General features: G+C 39.4%; 1 protein-coding gene across 2 annotated transcripts in view; it reads right to left on the bottom strand.

Annotated features, from left to right (window-relative positions):
- The window catches only part of LOC149197816 (AUGMIN subunit 3-like), a 332,310-nt gene that overhangs the window by 106,373 nt on the left and 205,933 nt on the right, over positions 1-20,004 (bottom strand). For both annotated transcript variants that reach the window (XM_089405979.1, XM_089405977.1), the window contains exons 11-12: positions 19,066-19,123; positions 18,904-18,959 (exon numbers count right to left, since the gene is read on the bottom strand). In XM_089405979.1, coding sequence (XP_089262105.1) covers positions 18,904-18,959; positions 19,066-19,123 — 114 coding nt within the window. The remainder of the gene's footprint in view (positions 1-18,903; positions 18,960-19,065; positions 19,124-20,004) is intronic.

Genomic DNA, 20,004 nt, shown 5'->3' with positions numbered 1-20,004 from the left:
GTCAAGAATTTACCACATATGTAAGGAGAAGAACACCATCACGCTTTACCCCAAAGACTGTTGTATTATATTGCAAGTAGTGAATACAATCCCACAGAGTCTCTTCAAACACAATAGCTCATATTACATGATATAATATGAGAGCACATAGCCTCATTACATAGAGAGTTGAGAGAAAATCTTAAGGAAGAATGCATATGACAAATGAACTTGGAGAAAACCCCAAGGAAAGATAAGTCAAATTCGATATGGAGAAGATAGAGACAACAGAGAAAAATCGAATTCCATATGTGCACCTCAAGGAAAATCGAATTCCATATATGGCATAGTAAACATATACATGACTGAACCAAAGCAATGAGATAACTCCAGTCAAACCAAATCAAACTCGAACCAAGTGCCGCCACTTCAGATGATGATCCCAAAGATGCTTTGTGCAGATCCCCTGGAACTACGTGATTTCCTCAAGTGAAACTCGAACTCGAGCTAACAATGAGAGAAGGCCCCACGAAATCCTCAATCTAAATATTGTGTAGAATATTCCTTCAGTAAATGAGTTTGTCTAATAAATTTGATTTTCCACATGTGCAACTGCCGCTTTATCTTTGGGAAATTCAATTTCATGAAATAATGGTATATTTATGATACAGTGTGCTCAGTCATCTTCCACATGTTCGTTGACTCAACTCATTGACTTAAGATAATTTCCAAGTCATTTCCACGTCATTCTGTCACATGGAATAATTTATTTCTCTCTATTTTATTTAATTATGGCCTAATTAAATGCCACAATTTCCACTAAACTTAGGAAATGTGGGTTTAAAGGGTCCAAAACACATTATTAACCTCTCAAAGTGTGTCATAGTAGAAATTTGAGAGTGAGAGGTGTAATTTTTATTACTCATGCCCCATACAAGTTCTCTAGAATACACTTATTACAATTTAAATACAATTTTATTTGCAATTTTTAACCTACAGGAAATATAAAAAATTAAAAAATAACTACCTAGACCTAACCAAATTCCCATAAATTTTTTGTGTGGTCTAGTATAGTAATATACATAGACTCTAGACACTAAGATGTGTTAGGGACTCAACCTTCAAAACGTCACCCCAGCTTTGGAGTAAAAAGAGGGGAAAAACCCAAAAAAATTATCTGCCTCTGAAAAAGGGATAATTAACCAGATAAAAAAAAACTCCAAGATGTACTCGTTTGTTGATCGAGTCCCAACATCCTAGGCATGTTACAGACAAAAAACTCGTCAGTACTAATATCACTTATTACAATTCCCCGCAGGCTGTGGAATCTGGGTACAAGAAGGATGATGAAAAGACAGAAGTAGACTTAAAAAAATATCTTGACTGATGATATCTGATGGTACAAGTGTCCTTTGGATCATCCTTGGGCATGGAGTCTTCATAGTCATCAGGTGCCACTCCAATGGGCAACAGGACCCTAAGTCTAAACTTCGGAAATCAAAATAATTAAAGGGTATTAATCTAACTGTGGGTGAAACTTCTAGAAGAAGACGAAGATCGAGTCCAAATGATCTGAGACATTGATTAGAATCTAATCTAGGTCGTTGGTTCCCAACTGGAGAATTATAAGGACTTCGATGGGCATTTGGAGGACACACCAGGCAGATACTCAGTTACCCAAGTAAAATCGATTGTCTCACTGGTTGAAGTTCGGAAAGAGGAAATCGATTCAAAGGGAGAGTTGCAAGTGAGGAGGAGAGAGAGGGTAGCAGCATCAGTGGAGAGTGCAAGAGCAGAAGACGCAAAGCAGAGAATGGACAACATAGAGGTTGTGATGCAGAGAGACAGCGCAGACGCTGACAATGGGACTGCACAGTCCTCATGCAGAAGCTGACGCAGTGAGACACAGAGGGGGTTGTAGGTCCTCTCCTGGATCAAAATCTCGTCGGGAAGTATGAGAGAGTTGTCAGTAAATTTTCTCATAGAGATTCCTCTTATATTTTGTTGGTTGTATCTTGTACATGAGAATTTTGTTGAAGATTAATAAAGAAACCCTCATCTGTTGCACCGCTTTTCCCGCATTGGGTTTTTCCAAGGACAATTGTCCAAAAATAACTGTCATTGTGATTATACTTGTGCTAGTATTTTTCCTTGCATTTACTTTCCACAGTAATTTAATTGTGAAGGTTGCAGTAGAATTTATTTCGATATTTGTTGTAGAAACATTGTGAATAACTTATTTCTAAATTGATAAGTAGAAGAAATAATATTAGTCACTGCAGTTGGATTTCTATCTAGAAATTTTCACATTCATGACATCGCAAATTACAGTGACTCGTTTTACCCAAAGGATTGCATACTATGGACTATGGTTTTTAACACACACAATGGCATCAGCATATACGCACAGTGGAATCGTGGTTCAAGATACTTTGTTCAATGGCATAGTGGTACGAGATACTTTGTTCAGTCGCATCGTGGATCGAGATACTCTGTTTAGTGGCATCGTGGTTCATTGCAATGCAGTGGCAATGTGGCTCTAAATATTTTGTTTCTATCGTGTACTCTGAGGCATGTGCTCGCATTATGATTGGACAGTGACTATATATCGTGGGACAGTATATACAGTAAGGCGTGATATATATAACATGTGACAGTGAGATATATAATGATCCATATAACAACAATAACAAGTCTTAGATTGGTAACAAAGATACATGGAAAATATCTTCATAATACAAGGCAATATGTTGCATGGCTATGACATATGTTTTGTGTTGACAATGATGATGTTTATATTATATGATGCATTTGTATATTGTTATATCCTATACAAAAATAAGACAACTTTGATATGACAGTGAGGCTGTGATAATGAATATGACATAACACTAATATATGACAGTGATCTTGTAGTAAAGCAGTGACAGTGACCTTGACGTTACAATGATCTTGACATAGCAGTGAACTTCTTGTATGACAGTGGTTGTAAACATGTAAGGACAATGCCCATGTTGATAGTGTGACGGTTTTCTCATTACAGTGATGCTGACAGTGTGACTGTGCTCTCATGACAGCGATGGTGGCAGTATGACTATGACAGTGTCTTTGATATATGACTTTGATCTTCATGACAGTGCTGTTGATATATCACAGAAATCTACATGGCAGTCAACCCTGGCATATCAGTGACCCAGTATGACAGTGACCTTATTGCAACAAACTTCACATGGTAGTAGTGTGTAAATAATAGTAATTGCTGACAGGGCATGATAGTGATATGATAGCAGCTCTCTTGAAATTGTTTTGCTCAGTTGACAAATCAAGTTTTGAACTGACTTGGCTTCCCAATTTTTTGCATGCTAAAATCACTATGCAGTTTTGCTAATTTTTTATAATATTTAAAAAAGGGAAAATATTATTTGGTGAGAAGAGGAAAAAAATATTATTTTAATGGAATACTGGCAAAATAATATTTTATTGAAGAAAGTGAGGCAATATATTATTTTAATGGAGATTGCTGGCAAATTATTATTTATTAAAATGGAGGAAAAAGTCAGCTAGAGGAAAATGGCCCCCACCAATAAAATAATAATTAAAAAGGGAGTTTAGAAGCATGAGGAGAAATTATAATAGAATGATGGACTCATTTGTTGAGGATCTTTTGTCTATTACATTTCACCTTTCATCTTCTCTTGGGGTTGTTTAGCACAAGAAGAAAAGTGTTGTTTAGCACTGGAATTCCAAGCGGAAATTCCACCCTCATTTTGGAGAACTTCGAGTGTCTCCCTAGAGAGGCCTTGGGGAGACTACTTCAGGACATCCATTGGAGATAATTATAGAGATTTCCCTCAGCCGATCACATTACCTGGGCACAGAAAGAGAACTACAGTGATCATTCAGAGCAGCTCTCTTTGTTTGCAGGTTTTGGGCATTTGCAGGAGTTTTTCTCTTGGTGGGAGGAGGAGATTGGCACCAATTTACAGGTTTGATATAGTGGCATATTGCTAGGCTGAATTCTTCCTTTCTAAGCCCGCACTGGGATTATTATGCAGAATCTACGTAGGGGTTTGCAGTTGGAAATTTAGCTGGAGTTGGCTGGGAAATGGATCTATTTTAAAAGGAGATTTTTGTAGGTGATTTTTAGCTATTTCTAGAGGTGGATTTGGATCATTTGCTGAGGTAATTTCCTGTTGGACACAGAGTTGGGCAGTTCGGGATTTTTGCACTAAATTGGGTCTATCCAGATCAGCTAGAATTAACCCTTGATTTTTCTAGGTTTTTCTGCTTTTTGTGAGAGGAGTCAATGGTTAAAATTTCAAAAAAATTTGAGCAGTAGTCGGGTTGTAAATCACCATTCCTTCAACAATGTGTTTTAATGGTAAACTATGGAATTCACACCACTTTGTGGGCTTGATCTTTGTTAAAATTGGCAACTAAGGCCAAACTCCATGTGGGTCATCTTATTTATGGCAACTGATATTTTTCTTGAGTCCCTCTCATCAAGAGATGTAGGATTGATCTAAAGATCATCTGATTCCGATAAGTATTCATGGAGTTATGAATTTATTTGTGTTATACGACAATTCGTCAAGGTCGGCCAACAACTAAATAACACCCACATGTGTTCAACGTTTAGTATAAAAGGAGATGACTTGAGAGTCATTTCACACACACTTCACTCTTGATTTCTCTCCACTCACTTTGGGTTTTAGTGGAAGAGAAATCTAAGAGGATGAAGCCCTAGACGCGAAAGCAAAGAAGGCTAAACAAGCTGTCCTAGCCGAGGTGTTGTAAGGGAGGCCGAGGTAGCTCCCTCAAGCACCAAGACAAGGGCAGGCTGTTTCAGGACAGCATGGAGGTATTCTTAGGTGCCCAACGCTTGGTAAAGGGCAATGTAGGTTGTTATGGGTAAGCCGCAGCCCTACGAACTATTTGGAGGGCAACGTATGGTGGTTTCAGTGGACTGTAGGTACCAGCAGAGGTCTGTGGAAGGCCACAGGCCTAGCCACTCCAAAACAGGGCAATGTGGAGGTGTATTGGTGGCTGTCTATGCCCAGAACAACAGTGATGGGAGCCACCACTTCTCCAAGGGTAAGCCGCAGTCAATAAGGGCAGTTTTGGTAGCTGATCAACGGTTATTACAGCAGGCAAATATGCCCTAACCAGTCACAGACATAGCAGCAATACATGGACAGCAAGTACATGATGCAATACATGGAAAACAAGTACATGATGCACAAGGCACAGTGGGACAGCAGTGTAGCTGTACATAGCAGCAATACATGGACAGCAAGTACATGATGCACAAGGCACAGTGGGACAACAGTGTAGCTGTACATAGCAGCAATACATGGACAACAAGTACATGATGCACAAGGCATAGTAGGGCAGCTGTGTAGTTGTACATAGCAGCAATACATGGACAGCAAGTACATGATGCACAAGGCACAGTGGGACAGCAGTGTAGCTGTACATAGCAGCAATGGTTCATGGTGGATACATGGGACAGAAAGTACATGATGCAGCAATCATAGTGCAGCAATGGTACCATGGTACAGCAAGTACATGGAGCAGCAATGCATAGCATAGCTCAGCATAGTACAGCAGTACAATGATGGGTACAGTCATGATTAGTGAAGCATGACGAGATGCAGCACAGTTGCTATGGGTGCAGCATGGTGCAGCACAGTGAGGTGCAGCATGTTGACGAGGAGCAGCACAATGATAGGTGCAGCATGGTGATAGAGTCACCTGGAAGAATCAGTTGAAGCAACATGTCTTCAATTGAGTTCAGCTACCTCATCTATCATCTACTTAGAGATGATCTATGCTCATATTTACGATAAGTCAAGGTGTTGACTTCTGTTGTAAATGTACTATTTCTCTCTCTCTCTACTGAACTATTGAAAAACATATAAGAAGAATTGATCAAGGGTTTCCCCACATTGGGGTCTGTCCCTAGCTAGTGCCACATCTTGTGTCCTCTTGTCTTGGCTTGTCTTCTGTGATTTATGTTTATGTTCTATCTGCAATTTACTTTAATGTTGATGTGATTGCTAATCTGGAAAAGATATTGAGCTAACTGTAAAAAATTGAAATAAAATTAACAATCTTGGATTGGAGTTAAGCCAAATCATTTCCGAGTTTTTATGAGTTTGGTGTAAGGAGCTCCAAAATTCTGAAAATTTAACCCGGAGCTCCTCACACCAAACCCGGAAAAAACTCAGATTTACTGTTATATTCTGTGGTTTAATGATTATGCATGCATGTGTGAATTTCTTAATGTTGTAGCTTAGTGCATCACTCTATTATTTATTATTATTTTTCCATTAGGAACATTACAGTGGTATCAAAGCATGATCTTGGCCAATTGTGGGGAAGCTAGAAAGATCATGGAAGTGTAGGCATGCATGCATAGTGATGGTTGAAACTATGGACATTCTGGTGATGCAAGGAAGATTGAGTACACAGAGGATCATTGAGGAGATCAAGAGAAACAATGACATTACAGTGGTATCAAAGCATGATCTTGGCCAATTGTGGGGAAGCTAGAAAGATCATAGAAGTGTAGGCATGCATGCACAGTGATGGTTGAAACTATGGACATTCTGGGGATGCAAGGAAGATTGAGTACACAGAGGATCATTGAGGAGATCAACAGAAACAATGACATACTAAAATAAAATGATGAGAAGCTAAAAGAATTGTGGGCCTAGCTGAGTAGTATTAAGGGGATAAACGGGAGCCATCATCATCATGACAGAGACCCTAGAGTTAATCATGTCATGGGGGTAAAGCCATTCACATCACTTATGGGAGATCAGCCATAGCAACGCATATAGAAGACGGTAGGAAAAATAACCCTCACCCCCTTTGATGGTTCAACCAAGAGTTCCGTTAGAAAATGGGTGCAAGAACTGGACACATACCTTCGATGAAACCCCAGGAGAAAGGTGGATGTCATTAGGAATGCTACTTGTCATTTGGATGGAGATCCCATGGAGTGGTGGTACAGTGGACTGATCCCTTTGGGTCATGCAGGCATCACGTCTTATAGGGAGTTCACATGGAGGCTCATAGAGAGATTTGACCGAGAGGACACCAGACCCTCTCAGAGGGAGTGGGCAGGACAAGAGCAGTTGGATGATGGAACTAGGAGGAGATCTTACTTTGGATCATCGGGCCTAGGGCACAGGTACACGAACAAGGAGCTTGAGGAGGAGGTTGAGCAGGAGGCTAAGGGCACGCAAGATTGTGAGGACATAGATCGACCTAGCGTAACTCCAAAGTCACCACCATCGGTTAGCCGTGTGATGGCGCAGGTTGAGGCATTCGCCGAGAGGGCAGAACATGCACCTATCAAGCTATCCATTGATGAAGTGTCCAAGGCCATGTCCGAGTTTTCAAATGATAGCCACCCACAACAGATTGATGAGGTGCTAGGAGACACAGAGGTATCTAGAGTTGTGACAGCTTTTACAAAAGAAAGCCACCCACAGCAGTTTCATCAGCTCCAAGCTGGCATTCTAGCATTGAAAAAAAGGCCACGACAATCTGAGAGACCATTCTACAACAGAACGAGGAGCTAGAGGGCATGAGAGCGGTTTGTGTCAATTCAATGGCCAAGCTGACTCGTGTTAGCGAAAGGTTGGATTCCCTAATGGTGCAGCTAGACTACACAGTGGAGCGTCGAAGAAGCCCTCTTCAGTCATACATTGATGGGGTTTGCAACACTGATGGGTCACCTCTGCACATTGGAAATAGAGAGGCAAAGTTACCTAGTCAGATCGCATGTGTTGACCAAGATAGTGAAACGAGACGACATGAGTTGCGTAAGTTATAGTGTTTGCATGTTGAGGTTGTTGCGTAAGAGGTACAAATACATTCGATCTTGCCCCTGGGGTTGGATGGCAAGAGATTCTAAGTTAATACCCGGTGGAGTGGACTAGACTTAAGGAGATTGTCGTAATTGAGAATGAAGCTCAGTAGGAGCCACCAGACATTTGGGACACTGGAGGCCTAGGTTGGCATTGGGATCCAGATGAGGCTTTCTACCATATACTCAAGATGTCGGATGAAGGTTGTTGGGATCCACATGGGATTCCCCACCACATCATAGATTTGATTAGTGAGGTTATTGGCAGTGTGACATATATGGTGGCTACGCATCCACACATGTTCGGATCTCCATCAGCGTTAGTGACGAGTTGGATTGACAGGGGAGCAGGCGGACTCCGCAAGCTATTTGGGGATGTTGCATCTGCAGGGAGTCGTAGGATGATAACTATACTTTGGCAGGAGTTTGTCAAAGGAGGCATCGATAGGCCACCAGACAGGGCATTGTATGGGGACGATGTTATCCCATTGTTATATTGGACATAGGAGCTAATAAGTATAGGCATAGTAGTGTCATTCCCATTAGCATGTGAGGCGTTAGGGCGCTCAAGTCTATCAAGGCAGATGAGGCGATGTAGCTCACATCATGGAGGGTTTACTCGCATAGTGGTGGATGCATTGACAAATGTGGGATGCAAGATGGTGCATGGTGGTACAACAATAAGCGTTGCTATCCAATGGTGCAATGAGTTGTGCCACAGAGTTTGGTGCTATGCACAAGAGTGCAGGGGTACGTCTTTATGTACAGTAGAGCATGATGATCCACAATAGATTGCTGAAGTGTTGCCTCCGGAGGGATCTCCTGAGAGGGACAACTGACATACCCTTGGGTTTGGCACTCACAGGTTTGGAGAGTGGGTTGGTCATAGGGATGACCATGAGCTTCCATATGAGTTCTTGGATATAGCCATTCCAGCCCATACGTTTATCACTCTCCATCATTGCACATTGACACAAGGAACTCGGATATTGTCACTTGATACTCTCATGACAAACAATAGGATCTGAGAGATTCATCTAAGACAATTGGACGAGACATAGTGCATTAGGAGAGAAGCTTTCTAGCTGTGGTATATGATCAGGCCGCCAGTCGGCAAGTGTCGGCTTGGGGATGGTCTGATCTTCTACAAAGGTAGCACGTGCTCCACCCTCGACCCCACACTTAAGGAGATGCATGACACCTTTTGGGCGAGTCATTTTGAGATATCTCAAGGGCACATACAGCAGTTGGTGGACCCTTCTTGCAGGCAAATGTTTAGACTCCAGACAATATTGGGCAACGCTTATAGGAGGCAAGATGGAAGATCTCACAGTGTGGTATGGCAAGCACGAAGCAGTGTTGCACGCACTAGATTGATTTGCGATGCATGAAGTCCATATACTGATTGCATGCAAGGACCCTGAGACAAGGTACAAGTTGGCGCCAGCAGTTGTCAGGACCATGCTGCGGCCCATATGGTTATGGGATCCGGGGATTCAGTAGGTTGATTGGTCACTTTATTTCACAACGAGCAGGATCAAGGCAAAGAGTGACCAAACTCACTCTTGGTTTGACATATTGGGGAGCGTTGAGGCCATCGTCACATGGCAGGGTCGGTTTTCTTTCTCACTACTCCAGATTAGGGTTACTATTGGATGGGTATGCCTTCACATCGGGGAGATACTTGGGCTAGATGTGTTGGGACCCCTTAAATATTTTTCCATCAAGTTCCAAGAGAGGAGTATACAACTTGTGCACGATGGGAAGACAATCATGATCAGATTGGCTCAACAACAACATGGTGGCACCCTTTTGAGGCTATCATGGGATCTGAGCATCACAGAATTCGGTAGTTCAGCTACCCTTAGGGATGAGTTGGTTTCTATAGGGAAAGATCATTCAGATCTTCCATTGGGGTTTAGTGATTGAGGGACTTTGCCAATATGGCAGGATGTTCTGCAGGAGGAGGTCAAGTTGGTTTGGGACCTTGGTGACACAGGATTTATTAATGTGGTGATGGCGCAACAACGATGAGTGGTTCAATGGCACATTTGGGACACTAGCATTAGCTCAGCCAACCTGTGGTTTAGCAGCATGTAGTAATATTGTTTGAGGACAAGCAATATTTGGTGGGGAGGATTATCACGTCCCCAATTTTGTGCATGCTAAAATCACTAAGGAATTTTGCTAACTTTTGATAATATTAAAAAAGGGATAAATATTATTTTGTGAGAAAAGGAATAAATTATTAGTTTAATGGAATGGCAGCAAAATAATACTTTATTAAAGGAAGGGAGGCAAAATATTATTTTAATGGAGATTGGTGGCAAATTATTATTTTATTAAAATGGAGGAAAAAGTCACCTAGTGGAAAATGGCCCCAACCAATAAAATAATAATTAAAAATGGAGTATAGAAGCATGGGGAGAAATTATAAAAGGAGGATGGACTCATTTGTTAAGAATCCTTTGTCTATTACATTTCACCTTTCATCTTCTCTTGAGCTTGTTTAGCACAAGAAGAAAAGTGTTGTTTAGCACAAGAATTCCAAGCAGAAATTTCACCCTCATCTCGAAGAACTTCGAGTGTCTCCCTAGGGAGGCCTTGGGGAGTCTACTTCAAAACTTCAAATGCAGATAATTGTCGAGATTTCCCTCAGCTATTCACATTACCTGACCGCAAAAGGAGAACTACAGTGATCATTTGGAGCAACTATTTTTGTTCACAGGTTTCGTGCATTTGCTATAGTTATTTTCTTGGCATGAGGAGGATCTTGGCACCAATTTACAAGGATGAGATAGTGGCATATTGCCAGGTTGAATTCTTCATTTCTGACCCTATGATGGGGTTATTATGCAGAATATGCACAAGGGTTTGGGGTTGGAAAATTAGCTAGAGTTAATTGGGAATCGGATCTATTTCAGAAGGAGAATTTTGCAGGTGATTTTCAACTATTTCTAGAGAGGGATTTGGACCATTTCTTAAGGTAATTTCATGTGGACACAAAGTTGGGCAATATTGGATTTTTGCAGGGGCTATCCAAATCAGCTAGAATTAACCCAAAATTTTCTAGGTTTTGTGAGAGTAGTTTGTGATTAAAATTTCATAATGTTTTCGGTAGTATTCGGGTTGTAAATCAACATTCCTTCAATAGCATGTTTTATTAGTAAACAAGGTAATTCACACCACTTGGTGGGCTTGATCTTGGCTTGGAGTAAAGCCAAATCATTTCCAAGCTTTTATAGGTTTTGTGTGATGAGCACCAGGTTAAATTTTCAGAATTTTCTAAGCAATTTCGAGAGCAGAAATTTCAGTTCTTCATTAGTAGCAGTAACAATAGTAGTATTTTCTGGGTAATTCGCACCATTTTAGGGCTTTTCGAGTCAATGGTAATTAACCCAAGAATTTTCTAGGTTTGGTAGATTTGGATGAGAGAAGCCTCCAGTTAATTTAGAAAAAATTTTGGAGCAAATTTAGCAGAAGCAATAGAATTTCTGGGTAGTGTGAGTTACCTGTTTCAGTGATTTCCGGGTTTGCATGCTTGTAGAGGCAAGCCTAGATTCCATCATTCCACTCTATTTGTACTCAGTTCTAGCATTGATATTAATAAAATGGCTCATATTTACTACACATATTCTATGGTTTATTGATTATGCATGCATGTGTGAATTTCTCATTGTTGTAGCTTAGTGCATGTCTATATTATTTACTGTTATTTTTCCATTAGGAACATTACATATTCTTATTGTACTTTGTATCTAAGTTGAACAATTGATGAATATCTAATAGAAGAAGAATATGGTTCAGTTTTCCCTAGTGTTTTAAAATTCGGCCAAACTGAATCGGATTCAACTAAGCCGACCGACCCAAACCCCCGGTAGGGCAACCTCAATAGAAACACTGGTTCAATGGCCGGTTTGTTACCGAACCGGCCAAGCCAGTCCCTAACTCAGTCAGTTTGGTATCAAACCGGTCGGCTCAGTCGAGCCGATCAAAGATGCCCAGCGACGCTTTTTGGAAGGAAATTCGAACCCCAAACACAATTAGTTTTTGGTTTTAAATTTTCTTGAAGCCCATCTACCTCTCCCAAGCCTATAAAAGCTACCCAACCCCCTCACATTTCCTCACAGCTATCTCATTGCAATTGTGTGAGAATTTGTGAGGAGTTTGTGAAGAGTTATGGAGTTGGTTTTTGGAGCAGGAATGAGGAGTCTTGGGCAATCATCAGAGCAGCGGTGAGGAGCTTCTTGGGCAGCCATTGGAGCAGCATTGAGGCAGCTACAGCCTAGAGGTTTTTTTTCACTTCTAAAATCTGCCTTTGCTTGTGTTTCTTCTTTTTTTTGCAAATTTGGAATTTGAAAAGAGTAATTTTTGTAAAAGAAATGAACATTGAAGAGTTGTTTTTTTCTTTTCATTTTCAGTTTTGTTTCCTTTCATTTCCATGTCCAAATATCAGAAAATGGCTCTTCGAATAAAAGATGTTTCTTGGGCATATGCTGAAATAATTGATAATCAAATGCATTGCAAATTTTGTCATAGAAAAATTAAGGGGGGTGGAGGGGGCATTCATAGGCTGAAACAGCACTTGGTTGGTCTTAGAGGCCAAATTGCCCCATGTGTAGCACCATCGGAACAAATTGGGGAGATTAGGAACGAGTTGATAAAAAAAACAGGAAAGTTTGAGGAAGAAAAAGCTAGGAAAAAATAAATAGAGGTTGAAATTGGGAAGAAGAGGAGTATAAAACACATCATGGATGACAACCCCAATTTTGATTATGATGACTTTTCATTTATCCCTTGCATTGATGCATCCAACCCGTTTCGCTATGTTCCTCCCTCTTTGGAGTCTATTCAAGAAAAGGGTAAGAGTAAAATGAAAAAGAAGGGTGATATCAAAATTTAATTCACACCCTCCTCTCCCTTTGATAGTGCACATGGTCCTCAAGCTAATAGAGGTCAAATGCAACCCACGTTAGATGACAATTAGAAGAAAGAATTGAAAGAAATTGCTTGTGATTACATAGCTAGATGGTGGTATGATGCTGAGATCCCCTTCAATGCTTCTCGTTCACCATATTATGAACCTATGTTTGATGTCATATTTGTTGTTGGAAAGGGCTTCAAAGGCCCTACTATACATGAGTTAAGGGGATCTCTTTTGCAGAAAGAAGTTTTGTCCATTGATGAACATTTGAAAGATTTCAAAAGCTCATGGGAAAAAACAAGATGTACCATCATGTCCGATGGATGGACTGATCAAAGGAACCGTACCATCATAAACTTTCTTATCTTTTGCCCAAAGGGAACCATGTTTCTAAAATCAATTGACGCATCTGATAGTGTGAAAGATGCACACTTGTAGTTTCAGCTTTTGGATGAGGTTGTTGGAGACATGAGGGTGGCTAGTGTTGTTCAAATCATCATAGATAATGCCTCTAACTATGTTCTTGCTGGTAAAATGTTAGAGGAAAAACACAAACCATCTTTTGGACCCCATGTTTTGCACATTGCGTAGACCTCATGCTTGAGGATATTAGCAAAGTAGATTGGGTCAAGAACGTGCATGCCAAAAGCATAAAAAAATATATCTAAAATCACTCATGGATTTTGAACCTGATGAGGAAACACACAAGGGGCAGGGATATTATTAGCCCTGCCATCACAAGGATTGCAACTCATTTTTTAACATTGCAATCTATGCTTTCCCAACATAGAAACTTGCAAAGGGTGTTTTCCAGTGATGAATGGAATGAATGTCAATGGTCTCACAAAGAGGATGGCAAAGATGTGAGAAAGAAAGCTAATGAAGAAATATTTTGGAAAAGGCAGCAGCAATTGTGAAGATTGTTGAGCCACTGGTTAAGGTGTTGTGGTTTGCGGATGGGGAAATATTAGCTTGGGTTTCATTTTTGAGGCTATGGATCAAGCAAAGGAGCAATTAAAGGCAGTATACAAGGATAGAGTGGCTAAGTATGGGCCCTATTGGGAAATCATTGAACAAACATGGAACAATCAATGCCATCGCCCTATACATGCAGCTGGGTTTTTTCTGAACCCAAGGTATCATTATAAAGCTCTAGAGGCAAAAGCTTTGACTGGGGAGGTTAGAGATGGATTGATTGACTGCATTGACTGCATGGTCCCTAAGGAGAGTGATCAGCTAGAGATACCACGAAAAATCACTTGTTTTAGCAAAGCTACAGGAACCTTTGGCAAGAACCTAGCAAGGATTGCAAGGGAAGCAGATGACCAAGTAAACAAACAATTTCAATTTTCAAATTCTTATTTTGTTAAATTGTTTATAATTTGAAAGTTGGATATAATCTATTGAGTTAACTCCTTACACAACTATGTTTTTTGCAGCACAATGGAGGGAGGCATTTGGTAGCCATTATCCTCAATTACATAAGTTTGTAATCCATATTTTCAGTCAAACTTGCAATGTTGCTAGGTGTGAGCACAATTAGTCTATCTTTGAGAGGATTCACATGAAGAAGAGAAATTGTTTGGAACAAAAACGGTTAAATGATCTAGTTTATGTCTAATATAACCTCCGGCTAAGACGCAACGAGTTGTTGAACAAAAGACCTAATACAGATCCCATTGTGTTGGAAGATATTGATCCAACATCAGATTTCGTAGTGGAGAGTCATGCAGCAGAGTTTGATTCTAATGAGGATATTGGTCTTCATTTGGATTTACAGACGGGGGCATTACTTGAACATAATGTTTAGTTGAATGCAAATCCACTTGTACCAGGCCTAGGCCCAAGTCCTGTAGTTGCAGGCACTTCCTCTACTCAGCCATGACGGAAGCGCATATCTCGTCTATCTCAGAGTGCAGCTACTATGCTTGCTAGTGCTAGTACTTCTACAATTGCAGTTGGAGATGGTGATGAGGAGGAGGAGCCATGGGTTTCCCTATCTGACTCTGATTCAGAGTCTGAGCTAGATGATGTTGGCTTCTTTAGCAGTAGCCAATATTACTAGTGACTAGTGATGTTTTACAGTTTACTTTTGTTGTAGAGGCCATTTAGAGCCTCCTTGGTTATGTGTTTTTGTTTTGATCTCTATATCGTGTATGTATTGGACAGTGCACTGGGTGCCATTTTGATATAATGGATATATTCATGAGCTCACTTTGATCCAAGGTTGCACGAAACGGGGAAACGGGTACGAGTTTCCGAAACGGGAAGCGATACGAAACGCGACCTCCCCAAATTTTGGAAACGGGGAAACGCGAATATATATATATATATATATATATATATATATATTAGGAATTTAAGAAATATGTGCAATCATAAAGCATATAGGATACATTCTAATTTATTACATTATGATAAAATTGTCAATTGTCAATGCATAGACTATAAGTATCTAAATTTACATCACATTTACTCATGAATAATCACATAATGAAAATAGAAATATCCAAAATCAGCCACGAGAAATTTCTAAATTTTTGTCTCGTGGTTGATTGGGAGTCTCCTCCTACATAGTCGAATGACCTTAGTGCTCTTGATTAAATACAAGTTTCATACCCTAGTACCCTACATTCTCTTGATTATTGGGAGTCTCCCCTGCATAGAGGGCTTTGTACTCTCGATTAAATACAAGTTCCATACCCTAGTACATGATAAAATCCAATGGAAACATTGAAATCCCCCCAATCCTGAAAAACAGATAAGTCTGCTGGATTTTGAGTAAGATCTAAAATTCTACTTTCTCCATATGATATCCAATGACGGCGAAACCACTCTCAAACATCCTGAGTCATTTCATGGTAATGTTAAAAATTTAAGTAAAAGGATGAAAATGAAAAATAAAGGAGAATATCACTTTTACTTTAAGAATTTAACATTACCATGAACTGCATATCAACACTAGGGCAAACAAATGTAAGAGATCTACATTAGAAAAAAAAAAAAAAAAACAAATGTTTTTTTGGGGGAAACGTGGCTCGTACGGCCTGGAAACGCGTTTCCGGCTGTACGGCCACGTTTCCGTTTCGGGAAACATGGCCGTACGGCCGGAAACGCGTTTCCAGGCCGTACGGTACGGGGAAACGCGTTTCGTTTCGTTTCCCCTGGCGAAACGCCCCCTAGGGCCACGTTTCCTGCAACTTAGCTTTGATCATATGTTGCCTTCTCTCTATATTCTAATGCTTTGCATTTGGAAACATGAATGAAAATCTTTAAAATTATGTTTTTTCATAAATAATAAATATTTAATGTATTTTTTACAACGATCTAGTTATTGAAATCAAAATGGTCGAGTCGATACTGAGTCAGAGTCGACCCTCAGTTGGTTTCGAACCCGAGTCGAAGTTTTAAAACATTGGTTTTCCACCTTGTGGGGATTTTCCCTGGTCTCTGACCTAAATACTGTTGTCTTTGTTGTATATGTTTTTCTTCTATTGTTCCTTTCTTTTTCGTTGCATTGTTAATGTTATTGTTCTCTCTACATAATTGCTAGTGATGTTAAGATGCTATGGGGTGAATAAAATATGTAAATGATGAAAAAGTTTATAAAAGCAAGTATCTATAGCAGAGAAAAATCTAGCCCTCAAAATTAACACCAACTCCTCGAACTTCCTTATGAATCCTAACATCTCCAAGACAAGTTCAAGGGAGAGTACAGTCATGATGATGAATACTAGAGCACTCTCGTCCCTTATATGTACAAAGTACGTGAGGGAGACTAACACATAATAATAACATGTGTCCATACAAGTAACCATGAAAGCAACTCTACATGGAGCACTCTACAATCCAAGGATTCATTGGTGTCAAACTAGGCTTTATTTAACCCCCAAAGTCAAACAAATTCCAATCATGATCCTCCTTAGGCTCATGCCCTTCGTCTAAGATGGTTCTTTCCCTAATAGGTTGTTAGTCAAATGCTCCCTCTTCCACAATGCTCCACACTATCCAAGTGTCCTCATACAAGGCACTCTTCTTCTAGAATCTAACTGTGTTCCACATGTCCTGCCATGCCCAATGCTACTCCCATGTGTGTCAACCTGGTCACAAAGCTCCAATGCTAGTCCTCAACACGTGTCCAAGTCCATCACCAACCTTTCTAAAGTATGGTTCATAACCTAAGCATCCTCGAGTCAAGTGCCCAACCTCTAGAGCATGTATCGCATGGTCTCAAGATCTACAGGCCTAACTACATGGCAGTCCTCCTCTTTAGGTACCTCCCTTAACTGAGCAACTAACTCCCACACTGTGTGCACCCAATGGATTAATCAACACACCAATCAAGATAACAACTACATAGTAAGAGCATCATGCCAACACTCCAATTGAGATCAAGTATCCACCCAAATTGAGCTAATCATATGTCCATTAAAACACCACCAAGGGGCTAGCAAACATAACCCTCTCCCAGCAAGCTTAAAACACTTTTGGATTAAAACCAAAAGCTAACATGACACTACAACTCCTAACAACACTCAACTCTAGCAAATTAAGGTTCCCTATGTTAACGAAGCATATAGATCACAGGAAAATTTGTTTTATGTTGTATTATCTCAATCAATCTTGGTAGTTGCTATCTCCTCACCTCCATTATTTTCCATGTCAAGGCCAAGCTGGAAAACCTCCAACACATGAATGAATCTCTCCAGTGAAAGGAAAACAAAAGAACCTACCAAAATGAGGAAAGTGCTTTATGCCACAAGAATTATCATCTCATGTGAGTACCAACTTGATTAGGTGTTTCTCATTGTTGCTATTTCGTAAGTTCAACTAATTATCTATGAAGACCCTTTTCTTGCTGATCAACTTAATGAACCATCAAAAGGCTTCAAAGAAAATCACATAAGAGTAGAAAATTATGTGATCTCAAGTCATAAAAATGTTAAATGAAATCCACCATCCATAAATATAGTATCTTTAGAGTAGGTGCAGGGAAATTATGAAGACACAATGAAGAGCTTCGCTACTAGGGATTTCCTTCTTGAAGAAGTCCAAAAGCATCTAGCGAACATATATGAAGCCTCCATATGTACATGACAGAACAATTGTTGCCTAAATAAGAAAGAAACTCCACTTGTGCCTTTGGTTCCATGAAGCCTTAGTCTATGTACGAAATCCAAGTCTATCGTGGGGAGTTGGGTAGTGATTTCTCTTTAGTTTCATGACTATTCATTGGGAAGGACCAAATTGCAAGCTTCAACAATTATAGAAACATCAAACCTAACACAAATGCAACTAAGTACATGGGACAAATTTGTACCAAAGTTCAAACCAAACTATCCAATAATGGGGAAACAACATCTAGAGTAGGTAGTGGGGAATTAACAAAACACGGTGAAGAGTTTCTCTAGTAGGGATTTTCTCTCCAAGGAATTCAAAAAGAAGCTAGCAAACATATCTCAAACTTCTACACATATATAAGGGGACTATTGTTCCATATATTGGCGAACAACTCCACCTGGGCCTTTGTTTCAATGAAGCACTGATCTACATAGCAAAACCTAGACTACCATGGGAACTTGGGTAGTGGTTTCTCTTCAGTTTCATAAGTCTTCATTAGGACCAACTAAATTGTAAGGTTCAACAGTTAATAGAAACTATAAACCTAAAACACATGCAACCAAGTACAGGAGACAAATTTATACTGAACCAGATAATCCCTTAGTGGGGAAACAATGCTCCAATCCATCCATTATCCTTAGACAGTTGCATACACATTTATGACAAGAGGTGAACGTTAACAGAAAAGACTTCAGCAAAATAATAATATTAAGTATCAAGAGCATAATAAATAATCTGTAGTGAGTTCATTATCAAGTACGTTTTCCTTAACAACATTGCTAATGAAAGCACAAAATCTACTAAAGTAATGCTGCTAAAGTAGCATACGAGTTTAACAGTAAAATATTATAGTAATATAGAATAAGAACATGAAATCCTCACAGCTATGCCCCCTTATTTCCAGATTATTTATCCATGGTTCAAGCTTGTAAACTGGTTTCATCATTTGTAGAGTAAATGGAGCATTAGAAATTTGTGTAACGCAAATAGGGAACATTACCCTCTTCTGTTGTGCAATGTAATATTCTTGCCGCATGACCTTCAAGTCATAATCACCTGACCAGATCAAAAACTAATTATGCATAGCCACAGTACAACTGCCTCTCGTAAAATAAATTAAGTTTTGTGAACGACAAAAATCAATTCGATAATTGCACCAGACCTTGTAAAATGTAGGTATCTTGTAGTTGGGCAAGCTCCCAACAAAGTCTTGGTATCATCTGCAATTAAAAATTTCTCATTAGAACCTGAAGATTAAACAGATTCCAAGCAAAAACTCAATAATAAGCTAATAACACAATTACCAATGGAAGTAGAAAATCAAGTTCCAATTGTACTTGATAACAAGAAAATGATTACACAATTTATAATGCAAGAGTCTAATTAAAACATGAACCAAATTATTTAAAACAGCCTATGTTCTTTTAGAATTCACCTGAACAGCCCACCATTTTATTGGCTATATATTGTATTAACAAGTCATAGCAAAACTCATGGAAATCAGATGGATTTTCGATAGCAAGACTAAAATCAACGTCCTCTCTTCCCAAAGGAATATTTGATGTAAATCCACATGATAATCCACACAATTTTTCCTAAGTTACCAAGACGCGGATCCGGATATGGATATAGATCCACCAGTTTTTGGAAAAACCATGATCCAAATATGGCAGGAAACAATAAGTACAAATAAATATAAATATACTTTTATAATTTTTAAAACTTAAAAATATGTATAAATATCTATATCTATATAATATTTATAATACATATACTTTATAATATATTTGATGTATATTAAATTTTATATTATTTATATAATAATAATATATAAATTATATATACCAGTAATATAAAATTTACATTAATTTATAGATATAATATAAATGCTCAAAGAGTGTAGAGCAGACAATGACAGGGTGTTCTATTAAGCCACTCCATGGTGTAAATGTCACCAGCTCGAAACTCCGTACGCAAAAATTCAACCATGCTAAAGGCTAGTGTGGCCTAGGCCAGATGCGATCGCCAGGTGATTTTAAAAGCTTAGATGCCCCTAGGTCGCAGCTACTCAAACCACAGGTTAGTCATGCAAGTCATCTCA

This window comes from Pinus tabuliformis, chromosome 2_2, assembly GCF_031772625.1.
Source record: "Pinus tabuliformis cultivar Carrire ecotype Pingquan chromosome 2_2, CPIR1, whole genome shotgun sequence".
Classification (NCBI taxonomy): Eukaryota; Viridiplantae; Streptophyta; class Pinopsida; order Pinales; family Pinaceae; genus Pinus; species Pinus tabuliformis.
The sequence above is the reverse complement of the archived record's forward strand: the minus strand, read 5'-3'. Positions and strand labels throughout refer to the sequence as shown.